Below are 18,793 nucleotides of genomic sequence, written 5' to 3'. Positions count from 1 at the left end.
AGTGTGGTGTTTGATCAATATTCATGGATAAACTATTAACAATAAAATGGTCAGGCTGAAGCAGCTCCTGTTTAACAGACTCAGGGCAGTGAAGGAATGATATGAAATTATTCACAGAGTAAATGTTTCCATTCCTGCAACACCATTTTTACACTCAAAGTAAAACGGTCATGTACAAACTGTTGAACATCACTGCAGTGAATTTAGTGATATTTTAAGGTGGAATTTTCCTCCTGTGGAAACGTTAGTTGATGTGTTGTGATGTGACTCTGCTCATCTGACAGCTTTCAGTCTCTGATTTGTTGGAGTGTCTTGATCTGAACCAGCTGAAGGAAAAGAACAAAGAAATAAACAAGAAAGAATGAATTATTTTATTTTACTACACATGAGTTAGTTGGTTTCAAATGCGTGTATCACAGAAACATTTGTCTCACCACTCAAATACGATCAGTGTGATCACGAGCATTATGATTCCCACAGTCTTCACTATAGAAACCAACCAGGTTTCCAACTTGCTGCTGAAAATGCTTCTTATGTAAAATATATATTTATTTAGCAGTAATTATTATCATGTGACAGAATCTTATATAAACATATATTCATATAAAAAAATGACTGATTGGCTGCTGTGTCTCTGATGTATCTCTTCAGCCTAGTAACCAGAGTTGTGAGACAGTTTCTAATGTAACACTTCTAAGAAACATGTAAAAATGTCTGTAGTGCATTAGGTATCCACTGGGGTGGGCAGTGATAATGGAAGCTTATTAATTCAAGCATTTTAAATTTGCAAAGAACTATTAAGTCAAGTGGCTTTTATTGTTATTTTAAACAGTACAGAGTGAAATGAGAAAGCATTCCTCCAAGACCCTGGTGCTACATATCACATATAATGGCAAATAATTGCAAAATATTATCATAGGATCATAGTACAGAACTTTTCTGTAATACAGAAACAATTATTGGAAGAGGTAATGTGACAGCTAGCTGTGTATTGGATTGGTTTTGATGCCAAACTATGATTTTAATGCAAATTGCTGTTGTTACTTTATTGCTTACCAACAGCTAATACTTGTTTTATGGTATTGTGGTTGTGTGGGCAGCTATTTTTCTATGAAGTGGAGTTTTCAACCATTTTAAATGTGCTCCAGTGCAGTCCTCCAAAGAACCAACATCACAAAGCTCAACTGTGCATTAGCTGAATGCTAATTTAACCAAGAACCCCAAACAGAGGTGGTACAGACAGCAGAGTTCACCAGTAATGGGAGAAGTGCAAAAAAACATCAAAGATAAAACACAGCCTTGTTCTGGCAACAGACTCTCTCTGCTGGGACATGGACTGACTGTCATCTGCACACACTACTAATGGAGAGGCATTTAGAGTCCGTATGGCTGAGGCCCTTTTCACATAAAAAGCAGCATGCGCTGCTAGAACCACTGAAAAGTGACATGAACAATATCAATCCTTGAGTTAAAACGAATTTGTCTTGACATCCACATGGTTCTTGCACAGCCACTGATGGACGTATTTTGAGGAACATCTACATCTAAAGTTGCTCTAAAGATAATTTCTTAAAACAAACACCACAAAAAAGAAACAACAGACATGGTCCATATGAGTAAAACGAAGAAGAAAATGCCTACAGAAAGCTGTGTGTCTGTACTCACATAAGATGTAGAATCCACGCAGAACCCTGTTGACCAACTTCCTCAGTGTACCCAAATGTTTCTGGCTTTACTTCATGAGTCATTCATCAGTGAAGCCATTCAGGCAGCAGCAGAGACCCAGAGACCCATTTTCATTTGTCTTTTGTCACATTTGGAGTGGCTCCATCAGCACCAAAAAAAAAAAAAAAAATCACATGAGAAACTGCACAGTAACATTTGGGTGTTTGGTTGTTGTGTAGTAAACAGCAGACAGCTGATTCTAGACACCTAAATGTATTAGTTTCAAAGAATAATTATTTATATCTTTTATCAGTAAACGTTGTGCCAAGCAAAACTGCATTTTATTTGAATAAACATGCGTAAAAGGGCCAAACTCTTCCCATCTGTCGCTGCCATTCTTTTAGAGTGACATGAGGAGCCGGTTTAAAGCATCAAACATGTGAAATTGTGGCTGTTAGCTGCACAGTTATGCTTAGACCAAAACAAGTGTGATAGTAAAGCATTGACTTCTGAACTCACCCTTGTACTCTTTCTCAAAGTCACTATCCACTCAAATATGTAAGGTGCACTGCAAAGAATCAGACTGAATGTCCTGATTTTGTTTGAACTTCTTTAAATTTAGTTCGAACAAACAGGAACTGTTTGTTTATTACAGTTTTTCTGAATTGCTAAAACACATTTCCTAAAATCTCATCTTTGTCTCAAAACACTAAACACAAACTATTTTAACTTTACTCAAAATCAACCACTACTGTCAAAAGCCACACAAAACCAGCCAATGTGCAAACGCAACTATTACACACTACAGAAATAAATACAAAACACCGTGAGATAGCGGTGGAATATTTATTCATTTATTTGTTCTTGTACTCACATTTTAACAAAAAAAGAACTGCAGTAAAAAAAGATATATATACATTAAAAAATTACATATTTTTACAGCATATTCAGATAACTTATTCTGCCTCAGCATCACGCCTCTGTGCTGGGTCAGGCCAAAGGACTTCATCCACATCACATGCCATGGTCTCCCTTGCAAGGCAACAAGGAAAGAATCATTTAGCATGCCGAATCCAGCGCCACCAAGATTCCACTCCTATTTCACCACATGCTCCATTCAATGCTTGAAGTAGATTTTCCTGTTGTATACTTTACATCTGAGAAAATGCTGAGAAAACTCCTCAAAAGGGTTCAAAAAGGGAGATGTGGTGGCAGATTTCTTTTTTCATATATTAATCACATATTTAATTATATCACATTAGTTATAGCAGGGGTAGGCAACCTTTCTGATGGCGAGTGCCATTTAAAATTTCCTCAGAAGTCAGTGTGCCATATGATTGCATTAGCAATAAATTTAATAACGCTCTATATGAACAGTTACACACTATATAGAACAACTTTATAGAAGTATATTTGTTCGCAGATGTTGGCAGCTATCAGCGAATAGTTATCAGCTATTTTGAAACAAAAACAAAAAAAAGTTCCATAACAAGAACTCCATTACAGCAAATACAGCAAATACAAATGCTATTCATGGTCTCCTCACAACAATGATAAGAAATGATGTTTCTTATCATTGTTGATGTTTGTTAATACAGAGATACACATGTTAATGTGATCTCTGGTCTCCCACTCAGAGACACAGGTGTCAGAGTGTCCAGCATTCAGACGGCTACCTGAGGACACTCATGTGACAGAAAATCTGCTCACACACATATGTAGAGCCAAATGCTGTCAATAAGGCCTCTGCAATGTTCTGAAGACAGTTAAACTTGTCAGGTAGTGATGTCCAGCAGGTGAAAATGCAAGCTCCATGAACACGCACAGCTGTGGATTCCAGCTACTTCAGTGTTATATGTATGATTTCTATACAGTTTATGTCAGATAAAAACTTTGGTTGTAAGCTTCAGATAATTATTTAATAACAGCCAGACAGTTTAAATGAGAATAAGAAAGTATTTCCTTGTGCCCCCCTTTCCCTGTTAATGCCCTACCTGGCCCTCTGGCAAAAATTTGCTAGACCCGCCCCTGCACAGTTACCAGCTGTCAGCTACGTAGAAAAGGATCCTGGTGTTATTTGTCTCTCAGAAACAGTTCATAACTTCCCTTCAACTCATTCATGTCACCTAAAAGGTAAACCTGTTTCTCCATCACCTGTTCAGCTCTGATGATTCAGTAAGGACATCTCCTGGTTTCATCTTCATGTTTCCCTCTCACCAGATATACAAACCATCATGACCAGCAGCTTTTACAGCTGTGGCTCCAGCAAACATCATCTGATACTAGAAATTAATATTAAATAAATTCTAACAACAGCTGATCAAGCTTAAATGTGCTGCTGTTGTTTAACGCGACATCCGCTGGTTTCCTCTTTCTGGTGCAAATAAACAAACATGAGAGAAAAGCCGATCAGCTGATCATTGATCGTTTCATGATTGAAGTAGCAACAGGAGAGGGAGGGGAGAGAATGAGAGAAGAAGAGGCAGCTGACAGGTAAACACAATAAATCCAGCGTTGTGTCTTTTTTTTTTTCATTTTAGCTGAAGTACAGGACAAACTGTGTTCCTTTTCAGCTTAATACAAAACGCGTAATATTTTCTCTGAATGAGGGACGATTCCGTCTTTTTACAGGCAAATCTACTAACTAACCTTATGAATAAAATACAGTTCACTATGGTATCACTAACATCATAGCACCCACCCAGCTGTATAGAAACTCTGTCATGCTAGCTAGTACGCAGTAAGAGTTATTGTAACTGACTGTAAAAAGTCAGCACAACGCAAATAAACTCCACCTAAACTTGGTTTATATCTGACCCAGATAGACTGCAGGTCATAACTTCTTACCTGAAGTTCAGTTCACCTGACACTCGGCCGCCTCGGGTCTCTCCTCCTCCTGCCTCCCCTTTCCCTCATCCACCTGCTGCCTCTGTGGAAGCTCCGCCATAGCCACCACCACACAACTGAGTTATTTTTACACACCGACCAGCATCTGGACAAACCACCACCTTTCATTGTTTATACCGTTACAAAGCGGGAAAAAAAGTCACCGGGCCACCGAACAAATGCCTGATGGCCAGTCCAGCATTGGTCGTGCCATCAGTTAACCCTGTGTGCCAGCTGTGGCAGACGTGCTGAGGGTTGCCGACCCCTGAGTTATAGTAATATCACTTTCTCACTTTACTATAATAAGAGCACTCCTGCCACTACTTTACATGTATGTGGAAAGTTAACACAGTGAGGCCATTGTAATGGGAGACATTAAACAGATAGTGAGGCTTCTTCTGCTTATCAGGGATGTAAATCCTTAGGTGAAGGCTAAGCAGAAAACAAGGTCATAATTCTCTCTGTGCGGGAGGAGGTATAGCGCCCCTGTGAGAGGGGCCAACATGTAAGAGTTTGAGGAATGTTCTTTGTCTGTTTCTCTGTATATAAGATGTAAGGGCAGTGGCCACAATTCAGAGATGATCCTGGTGTTTCACTGGGATGCTCTCTCCACATTGCAATGTGTTTATTAAACCCACTTCAAATCAAGCTCACTGGGTGTGTTGCAGGTCATTGTTAAAATTTCCATAACAGAGAGTACAGTGGAAGAAACACATTGATAAAATGCTGCTCATTGTGAAACCAATTGCGGATTCTTGGACCTCGGTGAAAGCTCACATTGGCCCAAGTGATATGGGATGCTCTGCCTGCTCACGATCTCTCTAATCAAGCAAAGCATCCTGTACACCATCCAGGAATGTTGCTAGAAGTTCAGTGTTGTATGGCTGTATTTAATTTATTATTGCTGTATTTAATTTTTGCTTTAGTGTTCAGCATCAAATTATGAAAATGAAAAGACTTTTTTTTTTGTTATTTTATTTACACAAATTGAAAGGACAAGAAAACAAGAAAAAGACAGTTCAATAGCTTGAGTTTGTAAAATGTATCCAGTTCAGTTCAGTTCACTCTGAATTTGACTGTTCCAGTAGAGATTTTTGTGCGAGAGCTGCAGGACTGTTGAAGCTCTGCAGAAAAGGGTGGAACCTCGAGCTAATTAAGCAGTGAGCTAAGACCTTCAATACAGTGTTTGAAGGAAGCTGTGGTTTGGGGGCCTACAGGACTGATCTGATTCTGGTGAGGACCAGCCTGCTTGAGGAGAGGAGGGCTGTAGATGCTGTGCAAAGGGCCCAGGTTCGAGGTCGTTAAGTAGTGACATCATATATTTTGCAGTTTCGCTGAAGACGGGAGACATTGGCTGGCATTCAGTGGGCGCAACAAAAGAGTCCAGCAATTTGGATGGAGAGGAATTCTCCAGAGAAAAAGGGCTGATCGGACTATATTTAGGAGTATTAGAACAGGAGAGTGTATCAGGCTGTGGAGTGACAGGGAGGATTGGCCATATGTCATGCTGAATGTCAGCGAACCCAATAGGCTCTTTTTGGTTTTTAAAGAATGTGTCAGGGGAGGCATATAATGTGGATAGAGCACAATATACAGGAGAAGCAAGGCTTGTCTGACTTAACTGAGGACCAATGAGTGGAGAGGAGGGCTGCTGAAACTGCTCAGAAGTGAGGAGGGGGTCAAGCTGTTCCACCACTGACAGCAGTGCTTCATTAGTGTCACTGACAAAAGGGGCCTCTTTCTGGAGCTGAACGGGTGCAGAGGAGGCCAGTGATGCAGATGCAGAGAAATCCATATGAGAAGCTGGGAGGACCGGATTTACTTGACACACAGGCGCATCAGCTGTAGTCTGTGTGTTCTGCAGCTGCACACACGCTGACTGCTGGTGAGGCAGGTTGGTAACAGTTGGCTGTCTCTGTGGCTGCTTGAGAGGCTCCTTCACAACTGAATAGGAAGAAGACGGCTGTGTCTGAGCTGGCGTCACACAAAGCCTCTTGGCCTGTTGAGCTTCCTGTTTAGGTTCAGATGCAGATGCTGCAACACAAACAAAAACACAGTAAGTCTTCTTTTGTTAACAGATTCTCGTCTTCTTTACATCACATTTCACATGAAAAAACGTCGTAATTCCCAGAAATCTCCTCTCACCTGTGCTTGAGGTGCGATTTCGTGTTCTCTTCCTCTTTTTGCCCTAAAAACAAAAATATGAGAATTTTTATCAGTTGATACAAACTCTGTGCACTGATAGGCACATGTATGAACTGCATGTTGGCACTTTGGACATACGTAGTTTTCTTTGGTGGACCAGTCTGGATGCTCTGTGGCGTGACGGCAACTCTCCGTTTCAGCCTGATCAAAATATTTTGCTTGTTGGTCTTTTGAGAGTGACCTCCACTGCAGACAGACAATCATGCGAACACACTGTCAGCATAGATAAATACTCAGCTACACTACACTACACATAACTACAGGACAGCTGGTACACATGTACAAAATGAGCATAAAGCATTAACAGATGCATAAATATATTCAGAGTTACACACTTACCCTCTTTCCCACAACTGCATTTATGGCTGCACTGCCAGTTGTGTTCAGTTCCGCCATCACCTTTGGCCTCTGCTCCTTCAGGTAAAGCATGAAGGCGTTTGGTGGTTTCTTTATGTACAGCCGGTCCTCATACTGTCGGGCTTCACATTTCCTTTTTCTACAGGAATAAAACACAGAGTCAGAGCATTAGCATTGTGTACAGCTGTGATGAAAGTAGTTCAAAAACATAGTAAAGCTGTGAAACTGAATGTAAGGAGGCACCATTAAAGGAAGCTGATTAAAATAATTCACGCAAACATCTGCAGAGCAAAGATGGATATCTGGAGATCACTGACACAAAGCACCAGAGAAACTTACTTTGGAGTGGAGATGTTGGATGGGGGAGCAGGAACGACAAAATCCCGGACTGGAACATCGTGCCTACACAGATGCAGAGATGATTACGAGATAACAGAGTTTATGAAGATACAGATGTTCAGCAGCTGTGTACACTGGTGCGTTTGTGTTTTACGTACAGTTCTCCAACAGGATGCACGTACTGCCTCATGTTGTCTGGAATCCCGACCACATTATGCTTGAAACACACACACACAACAGATGATGAGACAAGCTGCAATACTATGATCTATTCACTCGGTGGAAGAAGTGATCAGTGGGAGGAGAAGATGTGCATAAACTACATTCATACATAGCTTGACTTTGCTCTCCTGCGCTATTCTTTAGAATTGTTTCATTGGCAGTGACAAAGTTTACTGCTCAGCAAAGCTTCACACCACATTTATACAAAGGTGAAATACAAGGAAGGTGAGAGCAGAGTGATGAGTCCGACACTTTTAAACATCTTTATCAATAAAACTCTAATGAGTCCTGTCTCTACCTCTGGGTGTCTCAGCTGTCCCTGCCTATCTGTCCCTGGCTGACTGTAGAGGTGAGCTGGCACTGTGGCAGTGTTAGTGAGAATGAGTGGAACCAGCTGCTGAGACACAGGAGGAGCTGGTTCCAGGAGGGTGTGGCTAAGAAATCTTCCAGTCCAAGGATCTAATGCTGACTGAGTGGGTGCTCCAGTGGGGAAAGGAGGGGGAAGTTGAGGGTTGGATGGGGGAGGAGGAGTGACAAAATCCCACAATGGCACATCGTGCCTACACAGATGCAGAGACGGATACAAGATAACAGAGTTTATGAAGATACAGATGTTCAGCAGCTGTGTACACTGATGTGCTTGTGTGTTTTACGTACAGTTCTCCAGCAGGACGCACGTACTGCCTCATGTTGTCTGGAATCCCGAGCGCATTATGCTTGAAACACACAAAACACACAACAGATGATGAGACACGCTGCAATACTATGATCTATTCACTCGGTGGAAGAAGTGATCAGTGGGAGGAGAAGATGTGCATAAACTACATTCATACATAGCTTGACTTTGCTCTCCTGCGCTATTCTTTAGAATTGTTTCATTGGCAGTGACAAAGTTTACTGCTCAGCAAAGCTTCACACCACATTTATACAAAGGTGAAATACAAGGAAGGTGAGAGCAGAGTGATGAGTCCGACACTTTTAAACATCTTTATCAATAAAACTCTAATGAGTCCTGTCTCTACCTCTGGGTGTCTCAGCTGTCCCTGCCTATCTGTCCCTGGCTGACTGTAGAGGTGAGCTGGCACTGTGGCGGTGTTAGTGAGAATGAGTGGAACCAGCTGCTGAGACACAGGAGGAGCTGGTTCCAGGAGGGTGTGGCTAAGAAATCTTCCAGTCCAAGGATCTAATGATGACTGAGCGGGTGCTCCAGTGGGGAAAGAAGGGGGAAGTTGAGGGTTGGATGGGGGAGGAGGAGTGACAAAATCCCACAATGGCACATCGTGCCTACACAGATGCAGAGACGGATACAAGATAACAGAGTTTATGAAGATACAGATGTTCAGCAGCTGTGTACACTGGTGTGCTTGTGTGTTTTACATACAGTTCTCCAACAGGATGCACGTACTGCCTCATGTTGTCTGGAATCCCGACCACATTAAGCTTGAAACACACAAAACACACAACAGATGATGAGACACGCTGCAATACTATGATCTATTCACTCGGTGGAAGAAGTGATCAGTGGGAGGAGAAGATGTGCATAAAACTACATTCATACATAGCTTGACTTTGCTCTCCTGCGCTATTCTTTGGAATTATGTTTCACTGGCAGTGACAAAGTTTACTGTTCAGCAAAGCTTCACACCACATTTATACAAAGGTGAAATACAAGGAAGGTGAGGCAGAGTGATTTTAGAGTAAAATAAAACTGTTTTTCTTTCATGTAGACTAAAGCATGCAATAGTTTTAAGCATCTTTATCAATAAAACTCTAATGAGACCGGTCACTACCTTTGGGTGTCTCAGCTGTCCCTGTCTATCTGTCGCTGGCTGACTGTAGAGGTGAGCTGGTCCTGAGCCCATGAGTGGAACCAGCTGCTGATGCACAGGAGGAGCTGGTTCTGGGAGGATGTTGCTAACAAATCCTCCAGTCTGAGGATCTGATGCTGGCTGAGGGGGGGCAGGTATCCCAGTGGGGAAAGGAGGGGGAGGCAGAGGGTAGGATGTTTGCCCCAGAATGTCAACTGCCGCATCTTCAGAAGTGGAAGGCGCTTCTTCTGACTGCATTGTCTCTGAAATATGATTGTTTTCCTCCCTGATGTCCATTTTAGAGACAGAGGGGTTGAGGGGGTCACTCAGAAAAATGACAACTGCTTCTGTCTGGGATCCTGTGGCACACATTCATAAAAGGTTTTGTTCCTTTTACACTGCGTTCTTACATCTCATATAATACCGAACTAAACTAAGGACAAGTATTATGTGGGAACAAGGTGTGAGTTAACAGTTAAAGTCAGAGTAAATGTCATATTAAAATATGACATTTACTGATGATAAGATATTTAAAAGTGTTCAAACCAAACTGAGAAATACAAAAAACTAACAAACTAATTAATACCTCAAACTCTGTTAACTCTCATGACTTCACTGCATTTATATAACAGCAATTGTTCTTACTTTGTAACAAACAGTTTAAATAGATAATGCACTGTTTCACAATCACAGTTATATATAATATAATGAACAGGTTTCAGTTGTTTACCAAAAAGATTTAAATATCATATATATGTATATACAAGAATCTGCAATTCAACAACACTAACAAGGTGCATGAGGACTTGGAATTTGATTTAAAAAAAACATTGAATTTGCTGACTGAGGGGTTTTAATTTTGCATCAGCTTAGCCAGTTACAATATTAAAATAATAGCCTTGTGATTTAAAACCTGATTAAGCTGACCTGTACTGCAGAGGAAATTTAAAAAAAAACTGTAGTAACAAGTTGCTCTGCAGATTCAAGTTTTACAGGCATTCGTGTTATAAATTAATATAATATGATGCATTGTTGAGATGAATTCACCCCAAAGTTTGATTCAAATGTACCAAGAGTGTGCTGTATGAAGGAAGTTACTGCCTACAGGTTTATTTAAATACTGCAGATATATTTTAAAGTACAGTTTTCTGATCATACCATTGCAGTTTTTGTTTAAATTTTAATTCGATACTTGTTTTTTTTTTTTACACGATGTGAATTACTTAGGTCACTGCTGAATCACACAGTAGCTCAATAATTCAAACTTTACTTTGTGGACTTTGTTTACATGTTGAGGGACACATTAAAACAGGAAAAATATCGATTTTGAAAAACTAAATGTGTGGCTTAAGGAGTCAAGTGTTTAATTTAGATGTTCCACTGTATCAGATGACCTTAAAACTATGCTATGAGTACTCACCAACAATTTTCAGCGATGGTTCACTTAAATATTTTAAAATGCTGTTTAAAAGTACTTTTGAGGTTTGCTTTTGAGGCTCTGAAAAGCACTTGTTCACACAGTGAAGATCCTGTCTCTGTGTGTCAGGTTATGTAAAATGTTACTGTTTCATTTCATTGTGTCACCAGGTAACAAAAACATTCCATTTCAGCCCTCCCTGTTTCCAGCATCTCTTTATCTACAGTCATCATCATGGCTGGATCAGGCTTCTCAGGGACTCTGGGGCAGATTATGTTGGGCCCCGACTGAGCCCACAGTACATGTCAGGGTACTTATTCCTTTAGTAACCAAATTATAAGCAGAGAGACAAAACCATGCTCAGAAAGGTTCATGCTTGTTTTCAGTTTTGACTGTATTGAATATTTCTGTTACAATATGCAAAAAGTCCATCAGTTATTGAAGGAAACAGCTGTCAGATGTTGCTTTACACTGTAAAAAAGAATTCTGTAGAAAAACAGTAAATGTCCTGGTAATTTTCTGCCAGTACATTTTTTTATTTATTTATTTTTAAAAGAAGTTGAAAGACTTTTCTGTAAATGGTAAAATGGAAAAATTGTCTTATTCTTAGTCACAGTATATTTTCTGTGTCATTAATGGATTTTTTCTGTGAATAGAAAAAGTGAAAATTCAGTTTCTATTACTATTTACATTCAATTCTTTTAACTTTAGCCCATTAAATGTACTTTTTTGTATATCCTTAACCACACATTTCTATACAATTACAACCTTATACACAATTTGCTTTTAAATGAAAACTTCTTAAAATTATCTGTGCACAAGAAGTACACAACAACATTGGTACATTTAATGTTAAATATTCTTTTATTTTATTTTATATTGCTTGTTCTGATAAAGACTTTTAAACTGTCAACATCAGCTAAGTGAATAAGGATCTGTGTCCATGAACCCTCAGCAGTGACAACACTTAAACGCCATAGTTCAAAATCCTCAATCCACACCTTTTGTCCCCTGTGTTCAAAATGCTCTTGGCTGTTAAAGTAGAAGAGAAAAGTTTGACATATTTCACAGCCATTAAATGTTCTCTCAAACAGAGGGCATGGTTACTTCCCAAGCAAAAACCTCTGCTTGTGCTCACAGACCCTAAATCAGGACAAATTAGACAATAATAAGACAAGTGACTACAAAGTGACACCAGAGCTTCGTGAAGAGCAAGCATGAAGTGAGAAATTGTGTGCACACTTTCTAGTGGCACCACTCTTCATTTACCTGTGTGATAAAGTCCTGATTGTAGCATGGTAGTCCATCAAATTCCATCTGAGCTTTAACCTCCTAGGACCTGGCGTCCACATATGTGGACATCACATTTTGGGTTATTTAGACCAAAATACTCTTTTGCTCTACAAGGGCCTGATATCCACTTACAAGGACATTATACTGCTACTGTTCTAACAAAATTTTAAACGAATATCCTCACATGTGGCTCTTATTTTTCTTAAAAACAAAAACAAGGTAAAAAAAAAAAAAAATCTGGTAATTCTTTGTTTTTACATTCATCAGGCCCCAATATGTCCAAATATCAAAGAGAAATTAAAAATGCATGCCGTGGAAGATTTCAGGTCTTAGGAGGTTAAAGGAAATACACTCAGCTTTTGCTTAGATTTTCAGAGTTGTTCAATTCATACAGGAACTTAAGCAGTTAATGTGATACTGTTTTGCTCCACCATCTCAGCCAATGAGCCTGGTAAATTTATTCTGAGGAAAAAAATAAGTTTTAAGAAGTTTGTTTTTTGTTGCTGTTGTTTACATTTAAGCTACAATAAAAGGAATAAAAATACAAAGTTTAGTATTGAGGTGGAAAATGACTTGAAATAAACTGAACTTGTACACCTGTCATTGAAAGCCAGCAAGAAAGAACAGAGTTTTGGTTTTGTTTAGATCCGCTGCGGATTATCATTATTAATTTTCCTAAAATAAATGCAGAGTTGCATACACATAACAGCATTCTGTTGCAATATAAGCAGTTTATAATTGAAGTAACACACAAACCTTCACAAAGTAAATCAATGACAACATTAGACTCACCTTGCTTTTGTAGACAAGGTGATCAGGCTTTTTCATCCTCTCCTGACACCAGCTGCACTGCACTATCAGCATCTTGTATCTCCCTTTCTCACTCAGTAAAGTGTTTCCTTTTGTTGGCTCTGCACGTGCAAGTGTGTGATCACAGGTGAAATAAGGGATATTTTTCCATTGCAGGTTTAGAGTGTTTCATTTAGTGATACCTATCAATCCACTTTTCAAATAATCTCTAAGGATCTGATTTTTTTTAATAAAGACACAAATATCCCTGCTTATTATTAGGCTAAAAGCTTGATATAGACTTAACAATTTACAATATGTCAGCAGCATCCCCACAAGGCATATAACACCCCTGCACACCAGCACTGCGCTTGTATTATACTTTAATCAAGATATAGTTATAATTTAATCACATTAGCTCAATGGGGTCACAAAAATATACTAGAAATGATCTACTCAGCATTAGATAAATAACATTTTCAAGAAAAGTTGGATCATGTCTGTCTAAAAATATTTACTAAACATTTTTATGTGCTACAAATTGGACATAATGATAAATGTGCTGAGGTGAAACTAAACTTTTAATAATATCACCACTATAGTCTTTTAACCATCAAATTAGTCTATGCTGGTCAGCTAGCTAAAAGTCTTTATGTTAGCAGCTTATTTCACAGGCTAACATTAGCATTTGTTAGCTAGCCAGGATGGTCCGAGGCTAAAACTAGAGTTAGTGTAACTTTGCCTGAAACCCTTTAAAGTCTTCTGTAGAGGCAACTGTAAAACATAATATTATTATAGGACTTATTAGAGTCCTAAAACTATTTCTGACTGTCTATACATCAACAGAACAATGAAGTTTTTACTTTCCCAGTTATCTACATTACTAACTTTAGCTAATTGGCTAGCTGCCTGTCACAGCTGTGTAAAACCCAGAGAGAAGCAGACAGCTAACTATAATATTTATGAAAACTGGTCCAGCCACTGAAGGGCAAATTTGATGTTATCATAGCGAAAAATGATTTTAATTTAAAAAAAAAATGGAATTAACAAAAATGAGAAGCTCATGTCATGTTAAATCTAAATAACATTATTTGAAAAATGACTCAGTAAAATATTCCTGCCTTATCTGGATACACACCAGTTAACAAATAAATTAACAATTATTTCTAAAAAAAAAACACTGAGTCTTTTGAAAAACATTATTTTAATTTAAAAAATATAAGCTTTAATATTTACCACTGAATTATCAAGGCAGTTTCTTCAGCTTCAAAGTCCAAAATCCAAATGTTCCAAATGAAGCCTGAAAGAAGCGTAATGGCTGGACTTGCTTACTTTTCCCTCCTTTCAGGGTTCTTGCTCCCACAATGCATTGCAGTAGTTAAATACAGAAAAATAGTAATACTCAGTCTCAGGTTACCCCAGTCAGCTGTCATGTTAAATCTAAATAATAATGTAATAATGTAAATAATCTACTGTTTATAAGATTGGGGACACCTGCAGTCAGCTGAGACTGAAGAAGTCACTTGGATGAGTGATGAAATGTTTCTCCCACTGAAAACACTACATCCAGATGAACAGAATCAACTTTTGGAGATTTACTTACTTAAATGATTGAGAATGCATCAAGACGATGACAGGGAAGCTATTTCATTTCAGTTCAATTTTAATTATATAGCACCAAGTCACAACAACAGCTTTATATTCTAAGGTAAAGCCCCTACAATAATAGAGAGACAATGCCCTGTAAGCAAGCACTTGGCAACAGTTCTACCTTTTAACAGGGAGACACCTCCAGGAGCACCGGGCTCAGGGAGGGGTGGCAATCTCATGGGTTGGGAGTGAGCATTGGAAGACAGGACTAAAGACTAAATCGATCAGACTAAAACATACTGTTTGTGCTATCTGTCCGCCTTCCTGGCTTAAGAACGGTAAAATATTACTTCTAATATACTTGATAATAGATATCTGAGATTCTATAGATTCTATATTCTGTAAATCACACGTTCGTGCTGACTGTCTGGTTGTGGTGAGGACCAGGTATTGCTGATAAAAATCAGTTCATGAGTTCAAAAATACTGGTGTACTTCTTCATTTTTCATAAAGTAAATTAAAAAAATAACTTGCCCAGCTCCAGATGGACACCCCGTCAGAGGCGGAGACAATGACACTTTCCTATGGCACTTACAGTTTTTTCTGATGGCTTAAGCACATTTTTTGTAACTATTGGCTATTTATGCAGAACTCTACACACAAATAAGAAAACCCTTCACAAAAATCAACAAAACATTGTAATTTCCTTGTAAAAGCGAATAACCTTTGCTTAACTCTCCACACCTTTGTAAAAATGTTTTTTTCGTATCAAACAGTTAACACAAGGCATCACATTAATAAGCACACAATGCACCAACTACACACTGATGGTATGAATAAAAAACACATCTGGCTTTTGCTTTCTCTGTGCACCAAGTAGGCTATGTCAGTTTGAGCTCATACTTTTGTCATAGGTCTGTAAACATGGAGGGATCCAAACTTCAAGTACTGGTGTTTATTTACACACATCAAAACAAACACAAGTGTTTATTTCAAAGTCCAAACAAAATAGTAATTTCACTGAGGAAAAAAAAGAAATCTGTCTACATCGTGTCGTCTCTCTGGGTCCGGCCACAAAATTTCGTCTACATCACATGCAATGTCCTCTAGTCCAAGGCACCGGGGAAAATATCTTCTGGAATGGCGTATCCAGGCCTGACATGATGCCTGGTCAATATCCCCACATGCCTCCTCCATTGCCTGTAAAAGGGCTATGCGTTGATGGGGATGACGGTCATAGACCTTCCAGCGCCAGGCAGAGAAGAACTCTTCAATTGGGTTCAAGAATGGAGAGTATGGGGGGAGGTTGAGTACAGTGAAGAGTGGGTGATCTGTAAACCAGTTGCGGACCAAAGCAGCCCTATGGAAACTAACATTGTTCCATATGATGACTGGTCTGCTCTGGTCTCTGAACACTAGTGAGCATGTCATGTAAGGTGTCCAGGAATGTAATAATATGTGCAGTGTTATATGGGCCCAGGGTTGCATGATGGTGAACACCACCATTTTGACGTATAGCTGCACACATAGTTATGTTACCACCGCGTTGTCCTGGGACGTTGATTATGGCACGGTGTCCAATAATGTTCCTGCCACGTCTCCTTGTCTTTGTGAGGTGAAAACCAGCTTCATCCACAAAAATCTGCTCATGACCCATCTGCCTCTAGCTCCATCACTCTCTAGACAAGACAAAACAAATTCAGCACAGCAGGCACATGCACAGCACTACAGTATGCATTTCCAGATTCAGTACCAATGATACTATAGCTTACCTGCACATAGTCATATCGCAGCTGTTTTACACGCTCACTGTTTCTTTCAAAAGGTACTCTGTAGATTTGTTTCATTCGGATTCTGTTGCGGGCAAGTACACGACCTAATACAGAAATGCTCACATTTTGTATGTTTTGGAAGGTGGTGTCATCCTCAATTATGCGCTGCTGAATTTCGCGTAGCCTTATGGAATTATTTACAATCACCATATTGACTATATGGGTTTCTTGGTCTGCAGTGAACATTCTTCCTCTGCCCCCAGCATCTGGTCGTCTAGCAATTCTGTAAAGTAACAATTTCAGTATTTTTACATCTATGGTATTGTTGTGTTTGTCATTAGCATATGGCAATGCTACAAATCTTAGTGCAAAGTGACTGTACTAACCGATTCTCATTTCGAAATGTCCTTATGATGCTTGCTACAGTGTAGCGGCTCAAGTTAGCCTGAACTCGTTGGCCAGCTTCCCTCAGGGTCATTCCATGGTTGATTACATGGTCCACTAATGTACCACTAATGTAAGTTTTTAGATAAGCCAAGAGTAAAAACCAGATTCAGGGGGGTGCCAACTGTTATATGTGGGACCATTAGCATATTACATTAGCATAAATGACTTTGCAAGAAATTCTGTCTAGTACAGTTAAAGAAAAATATATTATGCAACGTCCTAATAAGTGTGAGCTGTATAATAGTCAAGGATACACTCAGTACACATAGTACCTAAAAGTACTGCAAAACAATGTTATCTGCTCATTATAGTACACACACTCATAACTGTCATTGTGTGAAAAGCCTGTAGAAGGAAAAATGCTACACTGTGGGACAGTTTAAAGGCAAAAGGTGGTCCAAATGTAATAAAAAGCTCACAGAGAACTTCCCCCTTTGAGCCCTTGCATGACACTTTATATTTGATGCTTTTGCTCCCTTGGAAGAATAAATGCTCTAGTTCTTGACTGTTGCTGATTTTTGTTAATTTTATTCAGACAGCTTGGTCCTTCGAGCTAGATTGAGCTCAAAATCTTCTTTCAACTTTAAACTCATAAATATGATCTCTTTCACTTTCAAAACCTTACTATGCTTGCAAAGTCTGTATTTCATATCAGACACAGTATGGAGCAATACCCCTGTCATCATATCTCAGAGAAACCCTTCTAAATTGAAATAAATATCTTATTTAATAAATTTAATGTTTGTAGATGTGTTTTTATGCTAGCATCTCTACATGAATTTTGGCTAGTTTCCTATTAATAGCGCTTTTCATTTCAACATGTCTGCTCTATAAATAACAAATCATAGAAGAGCACACCATCATGCAAATATTGTGTGACCATGAAAATAACTAAGATAATCACAATAAAAAAGAGCTACAGTATGAGGAGGTTCTTCTTTGTCTCTGCTGTCATGTAAAGTATGATAGATTTGCTCAGGTGGAGGAGTGGTTGATCTACCAACTCAAGGTCGGTGTACTGATTGCTGACTATTCCAAATGCTGAAATATCCTTAAAAAATACGCTGAACACCAAGTTGTTCCCAGTGCATACATGAATATATATATATATATATATATATATATATGAATGTTGTGCATGGATGGATGTTTTCTTCCTCTGTTTCTGTGTTATTTGCTGGGCCTTCAACAACCAAGTCTTAAGGTGACTGAATCTATAAAAAAAGAAAAAAAAGAAAAAGAAAATCTGTGATGTAGACCCGTTGAGTCCATTTTAATCATGTTTTTAGATATTTTAAAGCATTTAACTAGATGGCTCTTAATGAAGTACTATAGGAAACAATCATGTAAACATGCAGGTAAACTACAGAGACGTTCAATATTTCTTACCTGTGTCTGTTAAGTTTGACGCGTTGACTTTAACCACCTGGACGACATAACAGACAGTAAAATTATTTTATGTTAAATTTATGTTTATGTTGAATATACATGTGAGTAGATAAAGCTTGATGGAAAATAAATATTTTTTAATGTGCAGCTAAAATATTGGTAAAAATATCATGTCTTCTACTGTGATATGTGATACTTGCCAAAGAACGATTATTAGAGAAATGAGTAAGATGACCCCAGAGATTCCTCCAAGAAGTAGGCCCAGTGTGAATGAGTGACCATTCTGCTCTCCTGGTACAAGATAAATATAAAATGTGAGTCAAACAAGATATAATAATGTGGACATAAAGATACAGCCATTGCTAAAGTTGTTTTCACATCATCTTTAAGTTTTCAGAAAGAAAAAGGGAAGAAGGACATCAGTGACTTCAGCCTAACTTTACCTCCAACAGCCACATGAATCTCTGCTGATGTCTGATTACCCAGATCATTAGTGGCCACACAGTAATAAACTCCTCCATCTGTTACATTGAAGCTGTAAATCTCTCCTTCAGATACTTTCACAGCTCCATCTCTGCTCTTCTTGAACCAGGTGAAGCTGCTGACTGGAGGTT

At 38.9% G+C, this 18,793-nt stretch overlaps 3 protein-coding genes across 11 annotated transcripts in view; all 3 read right to left on the bottom strand.

Moving 5' to 3' along the window:
- Nucleotides 1-229: 229 nt before the first annotated feature.
- The window catches only part of LOC100712503 (sialic acid-binding Ig-like lectin 7), a 53,804-nt gene continuing 35,240 nt past the window's right edge, over nt 230-18,793 (bottom strand). For 2 of the 3 annotated variants that reach the window (XM_025910241.1, XM_019363227.1), the window contains exon 6: nt 230-326. In XM_025910241.1, coding sequence (XP_025766026.1) covers nt 245-326 — 82 coding nt within the window. In that variant the 3' untranslated portion in view covers nt 230-244. The remainder of the gene's footprint in view (nt 327-18,793) is intronic. The other variant, XM_025910242.1, reaches the window with a different exon arrangement.
- LOC100693117 (transcription factor 7-like 1-B) lies at nt 5,517-14,236 on the bottom strand. Of its 6 annotated transcripts, XM_019363214.2 has the most exons (13): nt 14,218-14,236; nt 12,985-13,103; nt 9,465-9,841; nt 9,056-9,114; nt 8,697-8,958; nt 8,332-8,390; nt 7,973-8,234; nt 7,611-7,669; nt 7,453-7,515; nt 7,096-7,252; nt 6,835-6,942; nt 6,697-6,739; nt 5,517-6,585 (listed from the first exon to the last, which is right to left on the bottom strand). In XM_019363214.2, the coding sequence occupies exons 3-13, from the start codon at nt 9,777-9,779 to the stop codon at nt 5,726-5,728; spliced, it is 2,247 nt and encodes a 748-aa protein (XP_019218759.1). In that variant the 5' UTR covers nt 9,780-9,841; nt 12,985-13,103; nt 14,218-14,236; the 3' UTR covers nt 5,517-5,725. The 6 variants fall into 6 exon arrangements, with proteins under 6 accessions (XP_019218759.1, XP_019218760.1, XP_025766018.1 ...); XM_019363215.2 differs by lacking the exon at nt 14,218-14,236 and having other exon boundaries at nt 9,465-9,768; XM_025910233.1 differs by lacking the exon at nt 14,218-14,236 and having other exon boundaries at nt 9,465-9,853; nt 12,985-13,096.
- Nucleotides 14,632-18,793, bottom strand: part of LOC109203605 (sialic acid-binding Ig-like lectin 7) — a 10,539-nt gene continuing 6,377 nt past the window's right edge. Inside the window, exons 5-10 of one of the 2 annotated variants that reach the window (XM_025910243.1) lie at nt 18,623-18,793; nt 18,380-18,470; nt 18,180-18,216; nt 16,730-18,004; nt 16,344-16,626; nt 14,632-16,250 (exon numbers count right to left, since the gene is read on the bottom strand). The exon at nt 18,623-18,793 is cut by the window's right edge and continues 90 nt beyond it. In XM_025910243.1, the coding sequence (XP_025766028.1) occupies nt 18,189-18,216; nt 18,380-18,470; nt 18,623-18,793 (290 nt within the window). In that variant the 3' untranslated portion in view covers nt 14,632-16,250; nt 16,344-16,626; nt 16,730-18,004; nt 18,180-18,188. The remainder of the gene's footprint in view (nt 16,251-16,343; nt 16,627-16,729; nt 18,005-18,179; nt 18,217-18,379; nt 18,471-18,622) is intronic. The other variant, XM_025910244.1, reaches the window with a different exon arrangement.

The sequence above is a fragment of the Oreochromis niloticus genome, linkage group LG9 (genome assembly GCF_001858045.2).
Source record: "Oreochromis niloticus isolate F11D_XX linkage group LG9, O_niloticus_UMD_NMBU, whole genome shotgun sequence".
NCBI lineage: Eukaryota > Metazoa > Chordata > Actinopteri > Cichliformes > Cichlidae > Oreochromis > Oreochromis niloticus.
Note: the sequence above shows the minus strand (reverse complement) of the source record. Positions and strands in the feature narration are given on the sequence as shown.

Excerpts from the sequence above, each read along its gene's own strand:
- LOC100693117 (XM_019363214.2), bottom strand. The coding sequence starts at position 9,779 with ATGGACATCAGGGAGGAAAACAATCATATTTCAGAGACAATGCAGTCA. Across the intron at positions 7,516-7,610 it reads GTGCATCCTGTTGGAGAACT|GCACGATGTTCCAGTCCGGG; the intron begins GTACGTAAAACA and ends GCATCTGTGTAG. Across the intron at positions 6,943-7,095 it reads ATGCAGTTGTGGGAAAGAGG|TGGAGGTCACTCTCAAAAGA; the intron begins GTAAGTGTGTAA and ends GTCTGTCTGCAG.